We start from the raw sequence: 24,481 nt of genomic DNA on the forward strand, positions 1-24,481 counted from the left end.
ATTGGAAGACCTTACGTAGGTAGCACTAATTGGAATCATGATTGTACCTACTGCTTAGTATCATGTCTTAAGCATGCTTGTGTGTATGAAATTCATATGCTTCTCTAGATTAGCGATTATACTGCTTTATAAGCTCAGCCTTCGGATATTTTCCGTTGGCAGGTCCGTAGCTTGACTCTCCATGGCTCTCCCTTTGCTTATTCTTTTATCGGTCGTCGTCGGAGAGGAATCGGTAACTGGTCACCATTCCACCATTTTTTGTGGTTCTATGAACTAACCATGGCCCTCTAGTTTTTACTATTTTTAACTTGTTCCACTGCATACAAGACATGATGAGTGTAAGAGTGTTTCGGAGAAGAAATGTGATACAAAAATCAGGATTAAATTACGGTTGTGGTCGTATTTTTAGTTATATGTGTGATTATAACAGATGATATTGTAGTTGTTGCGAGTATCGTGATTCGCGATCATACAACAACGATTTTAGGTAATACCATTATCGTTATATAATTGTTGTTATATATTATGATAGTATATCATAATTTAATATCTTGACGAAAATGATAGATGGTTATTGGCAAAAACAGGTTGTTATCTCTTCTCTTTGATTTGCTCATTGGCTGATGTACGCTGTTTTGCTATTCAGGGTGTTATCTCTTCTATTCTGATTTTGTTGTGATTTGAGATTGATATTAAACTTCAAAATATTTAATTATGTATTTAATTTAGTCACAGCCTTTGGTTTGAATATGAGATTTTATGGGTTAATTACATATTTAGTACTTGTTATGTTGTTTATATATTTTTTAATCCTTTCATATGTATATTTATTTAACATGCTTTGAACCTTATGTATTTATGTATATATTTTATTTTATTTTACTTTCTTCTAAATTAATGTTTTTTAAAATTATTATAAAAATCTTATTTTATTTGATAATAGTTTCTTGTCCTTGTTCAAATATTTTCAAGAACACTTGTCGTAGAATGGGCGTAAAATGTACAATTTGTTGGAAGTAGCACGATTGAAGACGAAATTCGAGCGAAAAGCGAACTTGAGATAAATTGAGTATGTTTTGATAAAAAAAAACAATAATTAAATCATTATTTTATTAATAACGACAATACCTATGTTTCTGGTACGTCATTTTATTTGACTACATTTATATTCGAGTCAAGTTCAATGTATGGTTCTAAATAAAGAAAGGGATCATTCTTGTATAGAGAAAGAGAGAGATAGGATAAAGTTTCCATTGGAGGATGTACGAATCCCGTTATCTCTTCTCGAAATAGTGAAAGTTCTTTTATAAACAAAAAAAAGCAATTCGAAATAAATTAGTCGTTGTTCAATAAAAATGATCATATTTTAAGTTTCGACTCAAATTTACAAATTCTACCATTACGACAACGAATAAGTGATAAGGTATCAAGTTTGGGCGTTGTGGGGTAACTTACCCTTCCCCACGTGTAACAGACTCCCGAGCCCTTAAAAACGAATATCTGGTTAACGTAGACTATTTTTTTGTCTTTAAAATGATTTTTCTTAATTTCTTTTTTTAAAGTTAAAATTGTTTTAAAATACGTTTTTTGGTAGTCGATCTATATAATCCTGAATTTGTTTTAAAAAAGTAACGACAATGAACATTCTTATAGAACCCTGAACCTAAACACACAAACAAATATGAGACCTTCGCTCTTGTAATTTCATTGTTATTCATGTTAATAATGAACTGTGTTAGTTTCTAGACATATTCTTTATGTTCTCCATATTTTTGTGTTGGAAAACAAGATTTTTGTTAAAGTTAATTAACTGTAAAATATAACATTTACGCCAATCAACGGTTACAGTTAATTTAAACACTCCTAATAATTACACTCAAGAAGATTAAATTATAATTGTTACGGTTACCTTCGAATGTATGAGCTGGAAATATTGAATAGGATCTATAACCTAATCGTGCCCACGGTGGAAATATACCTGTAAAAATGTGGGGTATATATCCTTTCGTCAGAAACAATAACAGAGACCACCGAATCAACCATTAAGCACATTTTCTTTGCCATCCCTAACATAATATTTAACTAAAATTGGGTGGGGTGCGCCAGGCCCGAGCTTTATTGCAACGCTTGGGCGACGCTCGAGAGTCCCAGTAGCAAGCTACTGTGATGGACACTCCCCCTCAAAAAATAAATTTAATATCATGTGGGCCGATGGCCCACGTATCAGATATTAAACTGATAAGAACAGATACTACACTTGATCTTAGCCAAAAGGCCGAGAAAGGTATGACTTCTCAACTCCAATCCGGCTCCTTTTATAAGCTCCTTCCTACCCTCGTTTCTTTGTATTCAAACCATGTGGGATTACGCAATATATTCAGAAACTCAGGGATGAACACCTTTGATTTTACAGCCAATTCTTTCTTCCTGTATCCAGAAACTAACACATGAAATTCGAGATTTGATCTTCCAATCCAACTCATAAGCTTCCATATGATGATTGCAACAATTTGCGTAAGCAAATAATGAAGTTATCAACTTCACATAAAATGCAGGCTCATATCATACTAGACTATCATTTTGCAGATTAAACGCTTAAGAATGTTAAGTGAATCCTAAGTGGATGAAAAGCAAGAGTGGTGATGTTTTCTCAAAGCTCGTCGGTGAAGGCATCCGCGTGTGGGTGTGAAACTGCTGATAACAGGAGCTTGGAGCATTTCACTTCAACTAGAGCAGTTACGATCCATGGTCATTAATTGATTTCTCAGACCAAACCAATATCCATAATGCTCGATTAAAGATTGACCAATCTGACAATTACCATCTGGATGCCTTCTGAAGCAAAGTATGAGCAATATATCACTTGTTCATCTACTAACAATGTGATTGACCTACAATATTAGTGTGATGGGTTTAATATCGTTTCTCTGTGCATTTTCCTGATTTAATCTGGTCGTGTAACTCCCGATGATCTTCGATTGTCACCGGAGCGGATTCTGCTAAACTTTTGTTTGGATGCATTATCAATTTTTTGTAATTCAGGGAGTGACTTTAATGCTGAAGGAAGCCTTAGGCCAAGCGAGGAAAAGTAACAACCTTTTGTTGGAGCAGTTAAGGACATTTCCATTCCCGATAATGAATGTATGAAACAAGATAAATTGTATTAATCAACAAAAGGCATAGAAATTGAAAGAAAAAAATATATTCCGTTGCTGGGACTTGAACCCGAATCTCTCGGGTGAGAGCCGAGTATCCTAACCAACTAGACTACAACAGAATTTCGAAAATACTTCTTGATCAATATCTTTGTCAGATACATTTTGTAGGCAAGAATCATTCCAAACCAAACACACAGGAGCACCTAAAATATATGTTTCGGACTCTCAGACCTGAGACTGCGTATCCTCCGCATCCATGCAAGCATTGTAAAACCAAAACACATCGATATACATGGTACATAAGGAAACAGTCTATATTGAATTGGCAGAAGATGGCAATTGAAGTTCACAAGCCAAAATCAAGTGATATTGTGTTAAAATGAACCCAGGAATTACATGACCACTCTCATGATGCACCCAAAAGCAAGTGTTAAACTTGGAAAAGAAAAGAGTGCCAATTTGGATCTTCTGTTTCAACATGTAATGGAAAGAATGAAAATGCTACCTATCCATATACTGTAACCAATAAAAGCTCAGGAAAATGAATGAACCCAAACCCTTGATTATTCATAAATTACTCAAGAATCAAAGAAGCCTGGACCCGCTCTAGAAAGAAGTTCTTCACCGGCATCCTTCCCCGTCGAAACCATGTCTTTGAAGATATATGAGCCCTTCCTTGATGTTTCAGGAACTGCAACATACATATTCGTAAAGAACATAAATAGCTAGAAGACATTCAAGATAGCTTCAACGTAACATAAACAACAACAACAATAAAAAGTCCCCTCGAATTTTACCAAGAAATGAATCTTAAAATGATACTTTTTTCCAGCCAAATGAAATGAGACTGTCAATTGAAGCTTATAAAAATTCAATAACAAAATAATTAACAACGGATAGAACGATTTGAATTGACTTTAAGATGTATGTATGCATACAAAAAAAAAACTACAAAAACTACAGAAATTAGATTAGTAATTCACGAAATTAAGCCAAAACCAAAACTGGGTTCTTGAAAACAAGTTAAACCAAGAGTAACAATCCAAGTATTTTAACAAAAATCGAAACAAAAAATAACACTTTCGAGAATTATAATTCAACAACCACGAGGCATCGACGATCCACATTACTAAGGTCAAAGAATGTACCTTCCTCTAGTACCAATTCTGAGAAGTGCAACTTCAGTCTTGGCAAGAGAAGCTTTTATGACCCCAAAGCTCTGTTTTCTCTTTGAACCAGGAAGAGCTTGGATTTTGAGCTGTTGCGAGGGGAAACCGAGAACAGAGACGGCGCTAACACCGCAAAATTTGACTGCGCCGCCGCTGTGGGTTGTTTTACATAGAGAAGAAGCTAGCGTCTCCGTTGAGGGCTAGAGAAGCCAATAGCGAAGAAGAAGGAGAAGAAAGTGGGATTAAAAGCCTGAATTGGAGTTGAAGGGATTGTTATTTGAGTGTCAAGAAAGAGCCTAGTTGAGCTATGATCCCATACGTTTTGCTACTCTACGGTTCTTCACGAATCACGGGTCTTTTGACCTTTTGTTATTGATTTGATTTATTTAATTGGACTCAAAATTTTTAATTTTTTGACATTTAATCTTTTATTTCTTCATTTTAAATTTAGTTTTTATTAAATCTGAACGTAATTTTCCTCGATCAACGTAAAATATATTTTAACAATATATTTTAATTTAATCTTTTAATTTCTATTTTATTATTTAATATTGTATCAATGAGTCTTTACAAATTGTATCTTTTTATCAATTATTTAACTTTGTTATATTCTTATCAATATTTTATGCTACAAAATTATTCTTTTATAATATCATTAATATATTATATATTAATTTATTAAATAATATTTTATTTATTAGATAATTTGAAACTTTATTACTCAAGAAAAGCAGTAAAAGCTGCTACAAAATACAACGTAAGAATATCTAAAAAAAATCAAATACTCTAAGCGATCTTCCATGTAATACACAAAGAATGGTCAATCATCCGCAGTCTATCTATACATTTAAGCCTAACCAGCTCCTTAATAGAATCCAGTATCTCCTTAATATTTCAAATTTTATTTACATATGTGAAAAAAAGAATATATATATATCGTATATGATTACTGAGTCGTTTTTATTGAAATTAATATGTAACATACTATTAAAAATAATTATATTCAAATTTAAATATAAAAGCGAATAAATATATTTGATTTGACTCGATATAATAAAATTTAATGTAAACGGTATATTTAGTATCTAAATTATTAGTTTTGGTTCATTTTAGTACATAAACTTTTAATTTTTTCAAAATCATACCTAACGTTTGGTATCTAAACTATTAGTTTTGGTCCATTTTAGTACCCATAACTTTCAGTTTTTTCAAAATTATACCTTAACCATCAGTTTTGATCCGTTTTAGTAACTAAACTTTTAATTTTTCCAAAAACTTGACAATAAATATTTAACGGTGGGGTGCAAAAATGAAACAAAAGTTAAACTTTATGTATGATTTTGAAAATTTTGAAAGTTTATATACTGAAACTGACCGAAAGTGATAGTTTAGGTACTAAACATATCATTTACCCTAAAATTTAAAATAAATAATCAGTCTAATAAATTTATCCTATTTTGATTATTAAATTTTAAAGTTTTATAATTTAATCATTAAAGTTTTCGATCTGCTTCAATTTTGTTCAATCAAATGTTAAAACAAATGAAAGAGTGACATAGCGATCACGTCTTCTTATGTGAAATATTTTTATTGACATTAAATTCATGCGTCATTCACTTCATTTTCCTATTTTTCTTTCTTTTTTATTGATTCAATCTTATTCCTTCAAAGAATTTTACTTTACAATTTAATCTTTATGCCATGTCAACGTTATAATTATAATTCTTCGACGTCTTTTTTGTTCACTCGAGATATCGACAACTCATCATATTATCTCATATCACTCTATCAATTTAGATTTTACTCAAATCACTTTAAAATTTAATCATAAATTCAAAACTCATGAAACTTCAAATCACTATAATCTATAATATTCAACATCTGATCAGCGTGAAATCAAGATGTACAGTTTGGTTTGTCTTCCTTAAACTCTTTATCATTAGGGTTTGAGAGAAGATATTATATAATTGAGAAATCAAAGAGAATCCAAAACTAATTTTTAATAAAATAAAATTTCATTTCATTTTATAATTTTTAAAAATATATATGTAGTTATAACGCCATTAAGTATTCGAAGGAATAGTGACTAAATAAGAATAAATCAAAAAATTAATGAATGAATTAAACAAAAGATAAACTTTAGTGGTTGAAATAAAAATAGAAGAAAGTTGAGTGATAAAATATAGGTAAAAAGGCACTCGAGGTCACTTAACTTACAAATAAAACTAACATGACTTTCATCTTATTTTTGGGATCAATGTGATCTTCCAACTCGATAAAAGAACTTAACGTGGTTATTTGACCAACGTTTTTCATCATTAACCAAACGGTTCCATTAATTCTTGGTGTTATAAATTGGGTAAATTACATTTTTAATCACTCAACTATTTTCTTCTCTTATATTTTGGTCACTACTGTTGTTATAAATTGGGAAAATTATAGCATTTATCACTCAACTATTTTATTCTCTTCTATTTTAGTCACTCAACTCTAAAAGTATTTATTTAAAAATAAAGTCCCCCCCCCCCCGGTTCTTCTTCTTCCTACAATCTCCCCCTCCCCGCGGACTTCTTCTTCTTCTTCTTTCCCTCCTATAATTTTTAATAATTGTTCATTTCCTTAAAGCTTATGATTTGACAGAGAAATGGAACTCAAAATCCATCACTTTCTTCTTCCCTTGGTGTGAAACAACAATCTAAAAATGACTGTTCTCTTGCATGGAAATGGAAATGCCGATTAGAGATTTGGGTTTGGCTTTTGGGGAAAACACTTTGTCCTTCCATGACTGCAAGAAATGCTTCGCGGGATTCGACTCGTCCATCGACAGCATGGGTGATCCGTGTGATATATAGAATGTATCCTATATCGTCAACGCCATTTCTTTAAGCGATTAAATTGATTTGCAAATTCCAACTCTGAATTTCAGATTGATTTTATATTTTTCTATGGCTCATAGATTTTCAGTTTATACCCAACCCCCTATGGCCTGGTGGAGTTGGTAAAAAAATGGCAGGGCAGCTACCCTGTTTTAATTCTTCACCGTCGCCGTTTAAGCTATCTCCGTCTTTCTTTTGCCCTATTTCTGATTCGTTTTTTGCCTTATCATCCCATTTTCTTTAAAAAAAAATATTCTGTTAATCTTTATCAACCATCAACCCTCAGAGAATGGTGATTGCTTGGTCTAAGAAACCTGCTTCAATGGTGACGGTGCCGGTGCCGGTGCCGGCCGGATGGGGTTGTGATTTAGGAGAGGTGGGATTTATGTTTAAAATAAAATGGTTAAATACAACATTAGTCCCTGAAATTTTAGAGTTTTTAAAATTGAAAACTTGTAGAGTTTACTGACTAAAATAAAAGAAAAGAAAATAGTTAAATGATTAATGGTGTAATTTATCAATTTATAACACTAAGAATTAACATAACCTTTGATCAAAGAATCACATTATTTTTTCAGAGTTAAAGGACCACATTGATCCAAAAAAATAGGAGCAGGGCCACACTAATTTTATTTTAAAAGTTCAGGGACTTCGGGTGCCTTTTTTGCTATATATACTGCTCGACAATTCAAAGCGCTGTGGTTTAGAAATTAGGGTTTGATATCCAATTTTTTTAGAGCAAAATAGATTACATCATCAGCGAAGAAGGAAATTTAGTCTTCAAGTGGGTTTAACGATTCAACGATGTCGTATCTACTACCACATCTGCACTCAGGATGGGCCGTAGATCAGGCCATCCTCGCCGAGGAAGAGCGTCTCGTCGTCATCCGATTCGGACACGACTGGGACGAAACTTGCATGCAGGTTCCCTTCATCGTTCTCCCCTTTCTCTTTATTATCTCAATCGCTTTATTAATTTTAGTTCGACCATGGGAATTATCTCATGCCCTTCCTGGATTATGTTGTTCATAGAATTTATTTTAGATATTTTCATAGAATAGGTAAAGTAACAATAAGTCCTATGTTCATTGTAGATTTGAAGTTTTTTTTGTCAAATTTGAAGAAGAGTGTGATTGAAATTCGAGAACAACGTCAAGTTGGAAAGAAAAACTGATTATTTTTATCGAATAATTAAGCAACTAGAAACTGAGATATTCACAGGGGTGATGGGTCTCTCCAGTATACTAGTAATAGTGTTCTTTTTTCTTCAAATTGGTTTGATATTTATTTTTTGATATGCCCTTGGCTTGGTCTTCAATCCTTTGAGCTGCTGGCAATCAGGGATGGCGTAGGATTTTATTTCAGGCGGTGCAAACCTTTAGTAAGTATATTAGAAGTTTAGGGTTGCGAAATTATAAAATTTCAGGGATGCGATCGCCCCCCTGCACCCCCTCAGTCCATTCCTGCTGGCAAGCATGCTTCTTTGCGTTATTTGAATGATCACAAATAAGATTTGGTTCAGGAAAGGTGCTTGATCTAGGTTCTTGACATCTGCTGCTTCTGTAATGTTCATTAAGTTGAAAGAATTTCTAAAGAAAGGTGCCTGGTTTTGTTTTATAAGTTTAATGAACTTGTGCGGGTGTGGCTGGTTGGCTAATTTGTTTTAAGAATTCTATTTAGTAGAATGCAAGAGGTCAAATAGGTTGCTAATTGCTATGTGATATTCTTGCCCGATTTTGATTCCTTACGGAATTACAAGCAATTCATAAAATTTCAATGCTACACGAACCATTTTTTGAACATGGCTTGTGAAATTCCAACTGCCATCTTGTCCCTGAGCCAACGCTTAGGCTGAGTTGGGAGTTAGAAATCTTCTCCAAGTAAGTGAAAAGGACATGCAGAGTGTTTCCGATGATGAGTTACTGTTTTGATATTCTGGGGTTTTGTTCCGATTAACAAACTGAAACAAAAGTTGAATTATGACAATGAAGTAGTCAGTCTACTTTCTCTTTTAGTAACATAATAGCTTCCTCATTTCATTTATTAGCCCTCTGGTCCATTCCTCGAAGACTGAACTTGGTACCTGATAGGAATAGTGGAAGAAAAATTACATGGATCGTAGTTATATTTGGCGGCTGGGTTTGAATGGATTTTTAGTTTGTTTCTGTTTCTCTAAGTGCATAGGCTTCAATAACTTTTTATCGCATTCCATGTCTTGTTTTTCTTTGTGCTGCATATCTGGAAACATCATTTTTCTGAAAGTATTTATTGAATTTACGATTGGCTTGCCTTTTTGCTTCCTCTGGAATGAAAATAGTGTTATTGTTCTACTTACGCTTAACTCGTGGTCAATTATTTTCATTTTCAGATGGATGAGGTGCTTGCTTCGGTTGCTGAGACAATAAAGAACTTTGCTGTGATTTATCTTGTAGACATAACAGAAGTTCCTGATTTTAACACAATGTATGAGCTGTATGATCCATCAACGGTTATGTTCTTTTTCAGAAACAAGCACATTATGATTGATCTTGGCACTGGTAATAACAACAAGATCAACTGGGCTCTCAAGGACAAACAGGAGTTCATAGACATCATCGAGACTGTATACCGTGGGGCAAGGAAAGGTCGTGGTCTGGTGATTGCTCCAAAAGATTACTCTACGAAGTACCGCTACTGAATACTCTCTCAACTTGTAGCTGACCATGAAGATTTACGGTCATCGTTTGCAAATTTGATGCTGACTATTTCGTTATCAACTATGTATTTAGATGTGTTTCGGTTTACAATGCTTGCATGGATTGAATAAACATTGGAACAATGTTTTAAACAATGGAACATATATTTTATGTCCTCTTATGATGCTTGTTTATTTTTAGCACCTTGTACTTGAATAAACATTTTTTCTACTTACAATGGCATGTTGTCAATTGTTTAGAAAGAGGGAATGAAGATTGCTCCAAAAGTTTGAAACATCTATTTTGGATTGGTTCTTGTCTACATTATGTATTTACAACTATATTAATTAAGAAACAATTTCAGCATTCCGTTGTAGTCTAGTTGATTGGATACTAGGCTTTCACCCGAGAGACCCTGGTCCAAGTCTCGGCAACGGAAAATATTTTTTAAAGAAATATCGATGATACTGCAGCACTGGATTCAGCCATGCTTGTATGGATGAGGAGAGGACCGCATTGTTTTGTTGGTCAATGCCCTGAAGAACTCGACGATTACTACGGCCTGTCCGATATCTTTGACAATCATTTTGATGGCCGTCTGCCATTTGAGACTGATGAAATCCTCCCTCAGCTGGATGGATTCAGTGCCTCCAATCAGTTTTCGGGTAATATTCGGATTCCTCTTTACGAACTGCACCATTTAGAAAGGCTAGAGTTGTCTAACAATCGTTTCACCGGAGTTGTACTAGTCCCCGTTAATATAACCCGAAATTCGCCATTGTGGTACTTGAAATCTTGAATCTGTCGACCAATAGCTTGTACCGCGAGCTGCTTCCGAGGAATTGGAGTATACCGGAACTGGCATGGTCGCTGTTCCACCACTAGACTTGTCTTTGAAACTGGTCATTCTTCGACACAATCATCTATCCGGAACCATTTCTATCGTTTTGATGCAATCAGGACCGTTTCATATTTATAAAATACGATCATCACATAAGCATTAAAAAAATCTTTGTATCATATTTTATTAATCATTAATATTTATGATAATATCACATTCATATTGCATAATATTCGTAACATCCGTAACCACGTTGTCGCAACCGTCTTTCGATTGGGCCCGAAATTGGGCTTCGACTTAGGAAAATGAATTAGGAGTCGCCACCGATCATTTATTTAAAAATAAATGGGTTGATCGGATACCCTATTTCTTACCTGATCTGCGTCTTACCGGAAATATGTCGGGCTCGGGAGTCGATTACAGCCAAGGAAGGATTAGCACCCTTGAACCGCCCTTTCGGTACTATGTAATTTCCAGTTGTCTTTAATTAAGAGAATTGAAAGTTAAATTGAAAGGTAAAACATCGATCTGAACTACTTACCCTTGATTGATTGAAATTCCCTTAACAATACAGACGTTAAAGAACGAAAACAAAAAAAATGAAAAATAAAGGAAACAAGAATGAAGATAAAAATAGAGAAAAAAAAGGGGTTAATAAGCAGAGTAAAATAAATAAATGAAATATTAATAATCTACATACAACCAACGAATAAATAAATACAATGAATAAAAAGATGATCATCAAAGAAATAAAAACAAAGTAAAGAAAAAGGTAATCGAATAAAACGTTTGAAATGTACACATAATAATAATAGATATATAAATAAACTATTATAAGTATATACATATATATATATATATACATATATATTAAAATATAACATTAAGCAAAAATAATCAAAAGAAAAAAAAAGTATACGTATAATAATAATAACGTAAATATATATATATATTAGTAAAAAGAAGATAATAGTAATAGTTAAATTAAAAAATAATATACATATATATAATTTGTAAAACAGTATATACATATATATTAAAATATAACATTAAGCAAAAATAATCAAATAAAAAAAGTATACGCATATAATAATAATAACGTAAATATATATATATATATATAAATTAGTAAAAAGAAGATAATAGTAATAGTTAAATTAAAATAATATATACATATATAATAATTTGTAAAACAGTATATACATATATATTAAAATATAACATTAAGCAAAAATAATCAATAAAAAAAAGGTATACGTATATAATAATAATAACGTAAATATATATATATATATATATAAATTAGTAAAAAGAAGATAATAGTAATAGTTAAATTAAAATAATATATACATATATAGCAAATTGTAAAACACAACAAAAAGTATTAATATAAAAATAAAATATGAAATACGTATATATATATATATAAAGTAATAATATTAAAAATAATAATAATTATTATTATAAAATAAAAAAACGAAGCAACATGACTAAATTGAAAGAAAACCCTGATTGAAGGTCGAATTCAAAAGAGGATGGGGTCTAAAAAAATCGGATTCGGGGGGTAAAATGGAAGTTTTAGGAATCAGAGGGTCACAAGGCATAGTTTACCCTTAATATAACAGAAACACGCAGATCCCCTCATTTTTAACTCAACCAAACGTTTGAAATTCATTTCATCCTCATCTCTCGCCGAAATATCTCTTATGTTCTCCCTTTTCTCGAATGTTCTTCACCAACGAAGAACGGGGTCTTGCTTTCCAGAAAAACAATGGCTTTTTTTTTAAAGAAAATGGCCTCGGGAGGGTGGATCTGGCAAGATCCTCTCAAAAAGCCCCTCCCCGGGTCCTCGGCCTTCCATTTTTGACTGTTTTCAAGCCAAACCTTAAGCACAAAACGACATGCAAAGGAAGAGATGAACGAACAAAGGTAAAACGAATCACTACCTCTTTATTTCTATGCGAATCGTTTACAAATGCTTTGAGTTTGCTTCGGTTTTCTGGGATGTTTTCGTGACCTCTCTCTCGTAATGTTTCGTGTGTAATTTGTGTGATAATTTTCTGGTTGTCTTTCGTATCCACCGTGTGAAAAAAAAAATCTCTCCCTAATACTGTTGATTACATGCCTATTTATACAAAAATGCATGCCTATTTTTTTGGTCTAGCTTGAGTCCTAATCAAACCCAACTACTCTTATTTGTTTGACATCCACCATCGTTGCTTGTGGCCGAGAGAACCGGGCTATGTTGAGCAGTTGGTGTCCTACACATTCACGTAAGTTGGAGGCCGAGAAAAGTGGGTTCGTTGCGTGACAAGCGGCGTGCCAAGTGGGGACTGTGGCGCTTGTGGAGAGACGAGTGAGGGAGAGCTGGGTGCACCATGCGGCGCTGATGGAGTGAAGGCTTGCTAGGGTTTCCATTGCAGTTGGGTCAGCGTGTGGATTTGGGCCATTACTGTTGGGCCTGTAAAAGGAGAGAAGAAAAGAAGGGAAAAAAATGTAAATAAACATAATATAATATTATATATATGTATGTATTATAAGGGACGAATTTAAGTGTAAATAAACTATATATATATTATAACTTATAACATAATGAATATATTATGAGCGACGAATTTAAGTGTCTTCAGTTGCCCCTCTTTGTTCATTATCGTGTAACGAAAATAGAGCAAAGATTAAAAGACACAAATTTCATCCACATCCACTATCCTTTGTCATAGAGTTGAAATTCGATCATGAAATGACTCCCTTGTCGTGAGGTTGAGTCAAAACTGGAAGATTCTGAGTATGAGTCCTTTGTTGTGAAGTTTGGCTTCGAGTTAGATATCCTCCGTCGTGGAGTTGAAATCTACTCTTGAGCAAATTGTGTTGTTTCGAGTCCGATGTCCTTCGTTGTGGAGTTGAAATTGAATCTGAATGAAATTTTGTTGACAAGCAGCGGTCCCTTCGTCGTGAAGTTGAACTTGCATTGTCTGGAGTCCAATATCCTTCGTTGTGAAGTTGAAATTGGCTCTGAGATTGGGAAGTTGTTGTTGACAAGCAGCGGTCCCTTCGTCGTGAAGTTGAACTTGCGTTGTCTGAAGTCCAATATCCTTCGTTGTGAAGTTGAAATTGGCTCTGAAATTTGAGAAATGTTCGTTGACAACCAGCGGTCCCTTCGTCGTGAAGTTGAACTTACGTTGTCTGGAGTCTAATATCCTTCGTTGTGAAGTTAAAATTGGCTCTGAATTTGAGAAATGTTTGTTGACAACCAGCGGTCCCTTCGTCGTGAAGTTGAACTTGCGTTGTCTGGAGTCCAATATCCTTCGTTGTGAAGTTGAAATTGGCTCTGAATTTGAGAAATGTTTGTTGACAACCAGCGGTCCCTTCGTCGTGAAGTTGAACTTGCGTTGTCTGGAGTCCAATATCCTTCGTTGTGAAGTTGAAATTGGCTCTGGGTAAAACCTGCAAAGATATGCATATATGCGATGGTATGGATGTCGTGCTCTTAGGTATGCCTAAAATGTATGGGCAACATATGTTATTACGGGCTCTAGAGAGTAATCTCGATCTCCGGTGGCCTGTCGTTGTTGACTCTTGAGCTTGAAGTTCCGATCTCTGATCTTGAATTCTTCAAATGTTTGATGATTTTTTTTTTTTTGAAGATGCTCCTCAACCATCTCAAGCATGTGCATGAGCCTTGATCGGCTTCTGGGTACCTGTACTTTTCAATGAATCTTTGTACAGTAATATGCGATTATCTTTCATAAAAATAAATAAACCATTAGGTTTAAATCTAATTCAAGATGCTCAGAAGGAATTGGAGGAAAGATGGTCTTTATTCATAAGGGAGGAGAAGAACAAATAATACATGGCAAACATTCTAGAAAACGAATACACAATGATGTGTAAATGAATGTCTTAAATCTCGATAACGTGGACACTTCTGAGTTGAAAAGCCGTTTGGTGACTTTGAATGCAGCCTTTGCCAAAGGATCTTTGAAAATGCGACAACGTTTGGGAGGGTGCAACATTTCTCCGATTTGTTGAGTTCGTGGAAGATTCATGTGCCGGGATGTTTCCACTGTTGATATCCAAATCGCCCTTTCTGGGTTTTCAATTTGGACCCATCCTTAGTTGCAAGACGCCCTTTTCGGGTTTTTATCTTGAACCAACCTTATTTTCTCTTCTTTTTTTCTCTTTTTTCTTTTTCAATTTAGGGTGCCCTTTCGGGTTTTCACCCTAAACACTTTTTTTTTTTTCAACTTAGGACTCCCTCTCGGGTTTTCATCCTAAGCGAAGTATTTCTTGACGGCGTCCGAGTTAATGGGATGTGGCAGCTCAGGTCCGTCCATTTCAGCCAGGATAAGGGCTCCTCCGGAGAAAGCCTTCTTCACGACATAAGGTCCTTCCCAATTTGGCGTCCATTTTCCGCGGAAATCTTTCTGGACTGGCCAAATTCTTTTTAGCACTAGATCCCCTTCACGGAATATTCTCGGGCGCACCTTTTTGTCATGTGCTCGGATCATTCGTTTCTGATAGATTTGACCATGATGAATGGCTTTCAGTCTTTTTTCATCTATCAGATTAAGCTGATCATATCTGGATTGTGTCCACTCTGGATCATCTAGTTTGACTTCTGACAAGACCCTGAGAGACGAAATCTCGACTTCAATGGGTAGCACTGCTTCCATTCCATAGGCTAGTGAAAATGGAGTTGCCCCAGTCGATGTACGTACCGAGGTTCGATAAGCGAACAAAGCAAAAGGCAACTTCTCATGCCAGTCCTTGTAAGTTTCAGTTGTTTTTTCCACTATCTTCTTAATATTTTTGTTTGCTGCTTCTACTGCTCCGTTCATTTTTGGTCTGTAAGCAGTGGAATTGTGATGTTTTATGTTGAACTGTTCGCAAGCAGCACTCATCATCTTGTTGTTCAAGTTTGTTGCGTTATCGGTGATAATCCTTTCGGGTAGACCATACCGACATATAATTTCTTTCTTCAGAAACTTGCAAATCGTGGATTGAGTGACACTGGCGTATGATGCAGCCTCTACCCATTTCGTGAAATAATCAATTGCTACGAGAATGAAACGGTGACCATTCGAAGCCTTCGGATAGATTTGCCCGATAACGTCCATGCCCCACACAGAGAAAGGCCATGGTGACGTCATTACATGAAGCGGATGGGGTGGAACATTTATCTTGTCTCCATAAATCTGACATTTATGACATCTCCTAGCATAGTTGATGAATCGCTTTCCAGCGAGGACCAAAAATATCCGCATCTCATTATTTGTCTTGACATCATATGCCCATTTGCATGTGCTCCACAAACTCCATCATGTACTTCTTCCACTATCATTTTTGCCTCTTTGGCATCGACGCACCTTAACAGAACTTGGTTATGGCTTTTCTTGTATAAAACCTCTCCGTCAAGGACGTATCCAGCTGCCATCCTTCTAAGGGTTCTCTTCTCGATTTCAGTGGTTTTTTCTGGATAACTCTGATGCTTGATATACTGCAGAATGTCGTAATACCAAGGCTTAGTATCTTTTACTTCTTCAATTTGGTAACAATGAGCTGGGTACTCATACGACTGCATGTTAATTGGCATCATTTCAGACTCCCCACCAGCCCTGAATGCGGCTGCCAAGGTAGCTAAAGCGTCAGCCATCTGATTTTCTTCTCTAGGCACGTAGTGGAAGGTAACTTCGTCGAACTCTTCGAGCAAATCTAACACTAGCTTTCGGTATTCTAACAGCTTTATATCCTTGGTTTCCCACTCTCCTCGGAGCTGATAGATTACTAAGGCTGAGTCTCCATACACCCGTAAAGTCTTTATATTTTGCCCTAGTGCAGCCCGAATTCTCAAGACACATGCTTCATATTCTGCCATGTTATTGGTGCAATCAAAGTTCAGTCTGCTGGTAAATGGGTAGTGACTCTCTTCTGGGGAGATTAAAATTGCTCCGATGCCATGTCCTAGTGCGTTTGATGCCCCATCGAAGTGCATTCTCCAGGAACCGTCCGTTGAAATGCTTGCTTCCTCTAAAGATATGGCCATTAAGTCCTCATCTGGGAAATCAAAGTCCAGCGGCTCATAGCTCTCATCAGTTCTGCTTGCCAAAAAATCGGATATGGCGCTGCCTTTTACCGCTTTTTGGCTCACGTATTCGATGTCAAATTCAGACAAAAGCATCTGCCATCGGGCTAACCTTCCGGATAGAGCAGGTACACCCATCATGTATTTTAGTGGGTCTAACTTGGAAATCAGCCAAGTGGTGTGATACAACATGTATTGTCGAAGTCTTTTTGTAGCCCATATCAGGGCACAACAAACCTTCTCAATAGGAGGATATCGGACCTCGCCATCGGTGAACTTCTTGCTTAAGTAGTAGATGGCTCTTTCCTTCTTCCCAGACTCATCGTGTTGGCCCAGAACACACCCCATGGAGTTCTCGAATATGGAGAGATACAAAAACAGAGGTTTTCCTGGGATAGGGGACATCAGGACAGGAGTGTGAGACAAGTACTCTTTTACCTTCTCAAATGCAATCTGACAGTTTTTATCCCATGCTCCAGGGCTATTCTTTCGGAGGAGACGAAAGATGGGGTCACATTTGTCGGTTAACTGAGAGATGAACCGAGCTATGTAGTTTAGTCTGCCCAGAAAACCTCGGACTTCTTTTTGGGTTCGTGGTGGAGGTAGATTCTGGATAGCCTTAACCTTATCAGGATCGACCTGTATACCTCTCCTGCTGACTATAAAGCCTAGTAGTTTTCCAGATGTTACCCCGAAGGTACACTTGCTAGGGTTTAGTCTCAGCTGGAACTTTCTCAATCTCTGGAAGAGCTTCCTCAGATTCTTGACATGTTCACTCTCGGTCTCTGCCTTGACAATCATGTCGTCGACATAAACCTCGATTTCTTTGTGCATCATGTCATGGAACAGGGTCACCATAGCTCTCTGATATGTTGCCCCAGCATTCTTTAATCCGAAAGGCATCACTTTGTAACAGAAAGTTCCCCACATTGTGACGAAAGTGGTCTTCTCCATGTCTTCGGGATGCATCTTTATCTGATTGTACCCCGAAAATCCATCCATGAATGAAAAGTAGGCGTTCCCGGCCGTATTGTCCACCAGAGTGTCTATGTGTGGCAGAGGAAAGTTGTCCTTGGGACTGGCCTTATTAAGGTCCCGGTAATCGACACACATGCGTACTTTCCCGTCCTTTTTCGGCACAGGCACTATGTTGGCCACCCACTCAGGGTATTTGGCCACTTGGAGAAAACCGGCATCAAATTGCTTCTTGACTTCTTCCTTGATCTTAAGAAGCATTTCTGGTCGCATTCTTCTCAGTTTTTGCTGCACTGGTTTGAATTCTGGTTTGATTGGTAGTTTGTGAACTACCATATCTGTGTCTAGTCCCGGCATGTCTTGATACGACCAAGCAAACACATCTTCGTACTCCTGAAGTAAGGCTATCAGGTTTTTTCTTGCTTCAGTCGAAAGAGTTGTACCGATTTTAACCTCCTTTCGATCTTCCTCAGTGCCCAAATTTAAGATTTCGATCGCCTCCTCATGTGGCAGTATTTGCTTTTCTTCTTTTTCTATCATTCTCAACAATTCGGTAGGCAAGTTGTACTCTTCTTCATTATCGCATTCTTCAAATTCCCCAAGACAAATGGTTGATTCAAAATCCACCTCCGGATCAGGGTCATTAGTGCCCACATTATCGTTATCTGGGAACCTGAAAGGAGGAAGATATGTATGTGTGAGAGGATAATATCCCACACGGAATGGTCAAGAACTAACTTTGAGAGTAACTGGAAATGAAGTACTGGAATGAGGGAGATAGATAATAAATAAAAGAAAATTTTGTTTGCCGTGGAAAAGAAAAAATGCATCCTTTATTAAACTTAAACAAAATATTTATTCACCCTTACAAAAGATCACCTATTGCCCCGGGTATAGGCAAATAGGGATAGTTCGAATATTACTCTGAAAGATTCTTGTAAACCACAGGTAGTTCTTCCACCGACCAACTGCTAGGCACAAACCCATGTGGCAGAAGGCATATCCCATATCTATCTCCGTTGTCAACATCTTCTGTGGTCACGGCATTAACGTTCAGATCTTCCAGAGCCGTTTCTAACTCGGATGTGGTGGTCTCAAACACATAACCACCTGACTTGAATGTTCTGAAAAGCGGCGGGAATGTCATAGGCTTCCATTGGAGTTCGTTTCCAGTCAATCTAGCTAACCTTCTCTCCCGGTTCTTTTGGATTTCCTTTCTCTTTTCATGATAACCGGGCTGAAAACCGAGCCCAAATTGGTCTGATTTTGGGATAGGAATGACAGGATTGATCATCCCTTGCAAATATTTCCCAAAACCTCTCCCGGTTCTGGCGCCTCGACCTAGGGTTTGCTTGATCTCCATCCTTGTGCATTTGGAGAGTCGAGGTCTTGGGATTCTCTTTCCTTCTGCCACAAATGTGGCATTCACAAACTCCAAGGAGCGGAACGAACATTCTACCTCTTCCTCGTCTACTTCGATGTATGGAGCCTCCGTGGTCACGCTTGCCACGATATCTTCCTCAACGTTGATAATTACCAAGGCCCCGTCAATGACAAATTTAACTTTCTGGTGCAACGTGGAGGGTACTGCACCTGCCTGATGAATCCACGGCCTTCCCAAAAGACAGCTATAGGACGGCATGATATCCATCACAAGGAACTCGACATTATAGGTGGCTGGTCCGATGGTCAATGGTACCTCAATCTTTCCGATTACCTCTCTTTTGGTCCCATCAAATGCTCGGACCACATTCTGACAAGCTCTCATATGAGAGGTATCTATTGGTAGCCTCTTCAATGTAATCAAAGGCATCACGTTCAAGGCTGAACCATTATCGATTAAGACACTTGGTAAAGCGTGCCCCTTACAGTAGGTAGTAATGTGTAACGCCTTCGTTCGGCCTCTTCCTCCTGATGGAATCTCATCATCTGAAAACGAGATGAGATTATCAGCTTGAATATTGTTCACCAGTCGATCCATCTTGCTGACTGGTATGTCTTGTGGCACGAACGTTTGATTAAGGACATTCAACAACGCTTCTCGGTGTGCTTCCGAGCTTAAAAATAGTGCTAGCATTGAAGTACGTGTAGGTAAGTTGTGGAGCTGTTCTACAATGTTGTACTCGATGTGCTTCAAGATCTTGAGGAACTCCTTAGCTTCTTCCTCCTTTATAGGTTCATTGACGACTAGCACATCTTCTTTGAATGGCTCCAGTGGTCTTTGCCCCACTTTACTATTACATTCTCCGGAAGTGCTCACCTGACACTCGTACTTCCATGGCACTTGCCGATTGTCCTTATATTGAAAAGGCCGCGGCGCGGAGATTACCACCTTGGTTGGTGTCGTTACTGTCATGCTTGCCTTAGGGGTAATTATCAAAGGACTACCCCTACCAAATTTTCTATCTGATGATTCTCCGGTGGCACAAACATCTGCTTCCAAAGAATCTAAAATTTCTTCATAAAACTCCAGCTCCTTTCGATCCATCATGAGCTGGACTAACAATCTGAACTCCGGGCAATCTTGCACTTTATGCCCTTCTTTATTGTGGTAACAACAATGGTTACCATCTTCATTTTCTATCGTATCTAAATATGGTGCAAGGAATCCTGCCTTTACCATTTGGCTCCATACCCAAGCCAAAGGAGATTTGATTTCCGAAACACTCGATTTAATTCTCCTTCCCCTTTCAGTAGTAATGGCATTGATTCCTGTCTCCTTATGATTGGGCAAGGGATTCTGAGCGACGTTTGGTGCTCCGGAGTTGAAAGTGATCCAATTCTTGTTTCTCATTCTTTGCACAAGTCTCTTGAATGCGAGACAACTTTCAATCGAATGCCCCTGCACACCGCCATGGTATTCGCAATGAGCGCTCTCGTCATACCATTTCGGGTAAGGGGGATTTATTGGATTCATAGGATAAGGCGACACTGCATGAGTGTCGAAGAGCTGTTGGTATAATTCTTTATACGTCATGGGAATCGGGTCAAACTGCTCCCTTTCCCTTTCTCTTCTCGGTTCTCTCTGGTTCTGTCTAGAAGTACCGGATGGTACAGCTGCTGTGGAATTTGAGCTTGAGATCGTAACCCCCTTGTTGACGTTGTAGGTGTTCACATTGTTGATCTCTCGCTCCTTGTTTTTCATAGGAGGTTTTTTACTGGAGTCTCCTCCCTCAATCTTTCCTTGTTTAATGGCCAACTCGATCATTTCACCGGCCATGACCAAATCTGAGAAACTTCCCGACGTGATTGCTACCAAGTGCCCGAAGTAAGGTGCCTTCAAGGTCTGTACAAACAGCTTTCTTGTTTCCTTTTCATCCAAGGGTGGGTGAACTTGCACAGATAAATCCCTCCATCTCTGTGCGTACTGTCGGAAACTCTCATTGTGTTTCTTCTCTAGGCTTTGTAGCATGACCCGGTCTGGTCTCATATCGTTGATATGCTTATACTGCTCCAGAAAGACTTGGCTAAGTCTTTCCACGTTTTGATATGAGTTCGGCTAAGCTGGTTGTACCACCGAATAGCTGAACCGGACAGGCTCTCTTGAAAACAATGGATCAGGAGTTGGTCATTCCCGCCATATCCTGTCATCTTTCGACAGAACATAGTGATATGGGCTGAGGGGCAACTGTTCCCGTCGAACTTCTCAAACTCAGGAATTTTAAACTTTGGTGGAAGCACCAAGTCTGGAACTAGGCTTAGCTCCATTGCGTCCACTCCATAATAATCATGGTCTCCCTGGACCATCTTTATTTGATCTTCTAATATTTTTATCTTTTCTTCCATCTTTTTGGCTTTATCTTCCTCGTCAAAGTCTGGGACATGATAATCATCCGGATGATCATCAGGGACGATTGTAGAAGTTTGCATCTTCGCAGCAGGTGCAACTTTCGCTTTGGTAACGAGTGAGTCCCCGGGTAGTGCTACTTTCCCTTTAGTAGCAGATGCGTCCCCGGGTAATATTCCAGGTGAGATAACCACTTGCGGGGTTGGTGGTATGGCCACCCCCTCAGAAGAGATGCCCCCTGATGCACTAGCTTGTTGTAGACCCGACAACTTGGCTACGATTTGGTCGACCAAAGACTCCTGATTTTTCTTGATGGACTCAAGAGTACTTTCGCTGTTCTGAGCCATCTTATCTTCTAGTTCCTTTTGAAGTCTTGCCATGTGTTCTTCGATCTTCTCTATTCTGGCTTCCATTTGTCTCTTTTTTGCTCGAGTATTGTGCGGGTGATGTGTATCTGATGCTTGCGGTGGTAAGCTCGGTGTCTGAGACATGTTCTGTTAGTTAATACGAATGTAAAAACATGGAGATATAAAATAAACAAACATGAAATAAAATGCAATGAATGCAATGTATGATGTATGCAATTGGAGGCATTGATCCAGAAAAGTGTTCATTATTATAAATAATCCTTATTCAGACAAAAATGTTTTATCTTTTTAGAGACATAAAAACAGATTAAAGGTACATTCGGACTAAATCCTCTAGACCCCGAACAGCTTCCAGTAGGTTGACAAGTCTTCTGCCTTCATCTGTCACTGGTTGAATGCCTTGTCGAACCACACCAGCTTCCCTTGCTAGACCGTGAAGATGACGGGCTGCTTTTGCACTTGATCCAGGAAATCTCGTATGGTTGCGTCTCGGGCCCTCACCCTTCGTTGTGCTTGTTCCCAACGGAAACGCCATTGTAATCCTCCGTCGAAAGGCACTATCTGAAGCTCGTTTGCTTCCCTTGAACCCATCTATAATAGCTTCTAACTCAGCTATGTCTTGCCATCTTTCTCATGTTGTTTTTCTAAGTCAGCTATCCGAACTCTCAAGTGTTGGTTCTGATATTGACTATCTGCCAAGCGTCTTTGGGCAGTCTTCATCTGTTCCTTCCAGGCTTTCTCATCAGGCCCCTCAAACTTCCTTTTCAGGCTATGAGCTTCGTCTTTCCAGTATTCAGAGGTTACCTTCAACTTGGAGTTATCCTTGACCTTATCTTGATACCCTTTCTCAAGTCTTCGAGCTCAAAACGGACTCTTTTTTGTTCTTTTTCCAGTTTTTCTGCCCGATCTTTCTGAGAGTCAGCATCAAGCTTCACTGATAACGTTCAGCTTCAAGTTCCTTTATCCTTTTCTTCAACTCATTATTCACTGCTTCAAACTCGGTCTTGGCTATCTCGAGTTCAGAATGGACATGCCTGAGATGTTCTTCCATGGTCCGGGTGTCATCACAGTCTGGCACAGGGATGTTGTCATTCTTTCTTAATCTTCGCCACTCCACATAATCTGGAGTGAGCATGCTTCTGGCAGCTACAACATCCATCCGGAATACTTTCCTCCACGAATCGGCTGCTTCTTTGATCATCTTTTTATAGCTGTCGCCGTGATACTCAAACCCTGACCTAGCCAACCCGCATGTTACTGGGACAAACTGTCGTGCTCCATATTGTCTAAGTGCTAATAGCGGAGCATACCCGACTGCTCCCCAAAGTCCAAGTAAGGTCACAGTGTCGGAGTCACACATCGAAAAAGAACATCACTGAGGAATAACCAAGGGGCTCTCCAGACAATATCTCGGTCTTGAAGATGCGTAAAGACCTTCATCCATTTTCTTTCGAGGCGCTTTCATGCCATTTTAAGGTAATAAATTCACCTAGAGGTGAATAGGTGGTACTAAAACGACGGTAGGCAACCCCGTTAGTCTTCCAGAAGTGGCTGTGAATCCAGACCTGAAGGAGCTGAATACACCCGGTAAATCTTCCTCCGCCAGTTCTTCGGCAATGGTTGAGCGATCGAAAGGTCTCAGCCAAGATGGCTGGTGCTGGGTTAACTCGTTTAGAAAGTTGCTCAAATAGTTCCACCACGGCAGCGTCAATGCACCCCAAAGCCTTCGGAAATATGATTAAACCGTACAGACCCAGTGCAAACAGGTCTATAGTCTTCCACTCATCAGGGTGGTTTTTCATTAGTTGCTTATGTGTATCCATTCAATTCCTTCTCCACTGCCTCTACGCTGAGTCCGATCGATTACCCATTTCTCATCTACTCCTGCAACTTTGGCCAGTGCATTCTTGAAGGGCTGGCTTTTGATGTGTTTAATGTAGGCTCGCTCAAGCTTGATGCTTTCACAATGCAGCAGTGTAGTGTATTCTTCGATGGTAGGCACCATGTCCTCTTGGTTAAAAGTGAAGCAACTATATCCCGGGTTCCAGAATTGAATTAATGCTCGGAGTAAGGGTCATCAGTCTTGACATGGAGCAAGAGGGCGATATCACCATATCGTTGGCTGAACTTCTGCTTTCTGTCATTCTTCCAACTGTCCCAAATGTTTCGCATCTCCTGGACATTATTCTGTTTCAGGCTGATAGCGGCATAACTAACCAGTTCTGACACATAGTTTCCCTGAGACAGCGTTTTCAATCTCTTGTATTACCACACCTTTGTCCATTAACTCGAATTATTTTGTGTATAACAAACGTTTTTTAGGGATCAATAGCCTCTTGTAATGATGCAAATGCTAGAAAACAAACACAAAGGCAAAAACGTTAGTAAAATAGAAATAGATAAAAATAAATAAAATAAATGGTAAATGAAAAAAAAGGTTAGGAAAGAAATGTCCTAAGTTTTGGAATGTGGTTTTGGGGTAGGCTCTATTTATTCAAGCCTCCCGGTTTGGGTTCTAAAAACGGTACTCGAGTTCTCCTTGCTGGCGCC

The 24,481-nt window shown here is 37.9% G+C and overlaps 1 protein-coding gene and 2 non-coding genes across 3 annotated transcripts; 1 reads left to right on the plus strand and 2 right to left on the minus strand.

The window, feature by feature from the left end:
• Nucleotides 1-2,092: 2,092 nt before the first annotated feature.
• On the minus strand, nt 2,093-2,288 carry LOC120142930. Its single transcript, XR_005517893.1, has one exon. It is a non-coding gene; the product is annotated as a U2 spliceosomal RNA (small nuclear RNA).
• Nucleotides 2,289-3,204: 916 nt separating this feature from the next.
• Nucleotides 3,205-3,277, minus strand: TRNAE-CUC. The gene has a single exon. It is a non-coding gene; the product is annotated as a tRNA-Glu (tRNA).
• A 4,621-nt stretch (nt 3,278-7,898) lies between these two features.
• Nucleotides 7,899-10,072, plus strand: LOC120142756 (thioredoxin-like protein YLS8). The gene is made up of 2 exons (XM_039157266.1): nt 7,899-8,127; nt 9,572-10,072. Exons 1-2 carry the CDS (start codon nt 8,008-8,010, stop codon nt 9,878-9,880), a joined length of 429 nt encoding a protein of 142 aa, XP_039013197.1. The 5' UTR covers nt 7,899-8,007; the 3' UTR covers nt 9,881-10,072.
• The last annotated feature ends 14,409 nt before the right edge of the window (nt 10,073-24,481 follow it).

Source organism: Hibiscus syriacus, unplaced genomic scaffold (assembly GCF_006381635.1).
Source record: "Hibiscus syriacus cultivar Baekdansim isolate YM2019G1 unplaced genomic scaffold, ASM638163v2 tig00110831_pilon, whole genome shotgun sequence".
Lineage (NCBI taxonomy): Eukaryota > Viridiplantae > Streptophyta > Magnoliopsida > Malvales > Malvaceae > Hibiscus > Hibiscus syriacus.

Excerpts from the sequence above, each read along its gene's own strand:
- LOC120142756 (XM_039157266.1), top strand. The coding sequence starts at position 8,008 with ATGTCGTATCTACTACCACATCTGCACTCAGGATGGGCCGTAGATCAG. Across the intron at positions 8,128-9,571 it reads GGGACGAAACTTGCATGCAG|ATGGATGAGGTGCTTGCTTC; the intron begins GTTCCCTTCATC and ends TTTCATTTTCAG.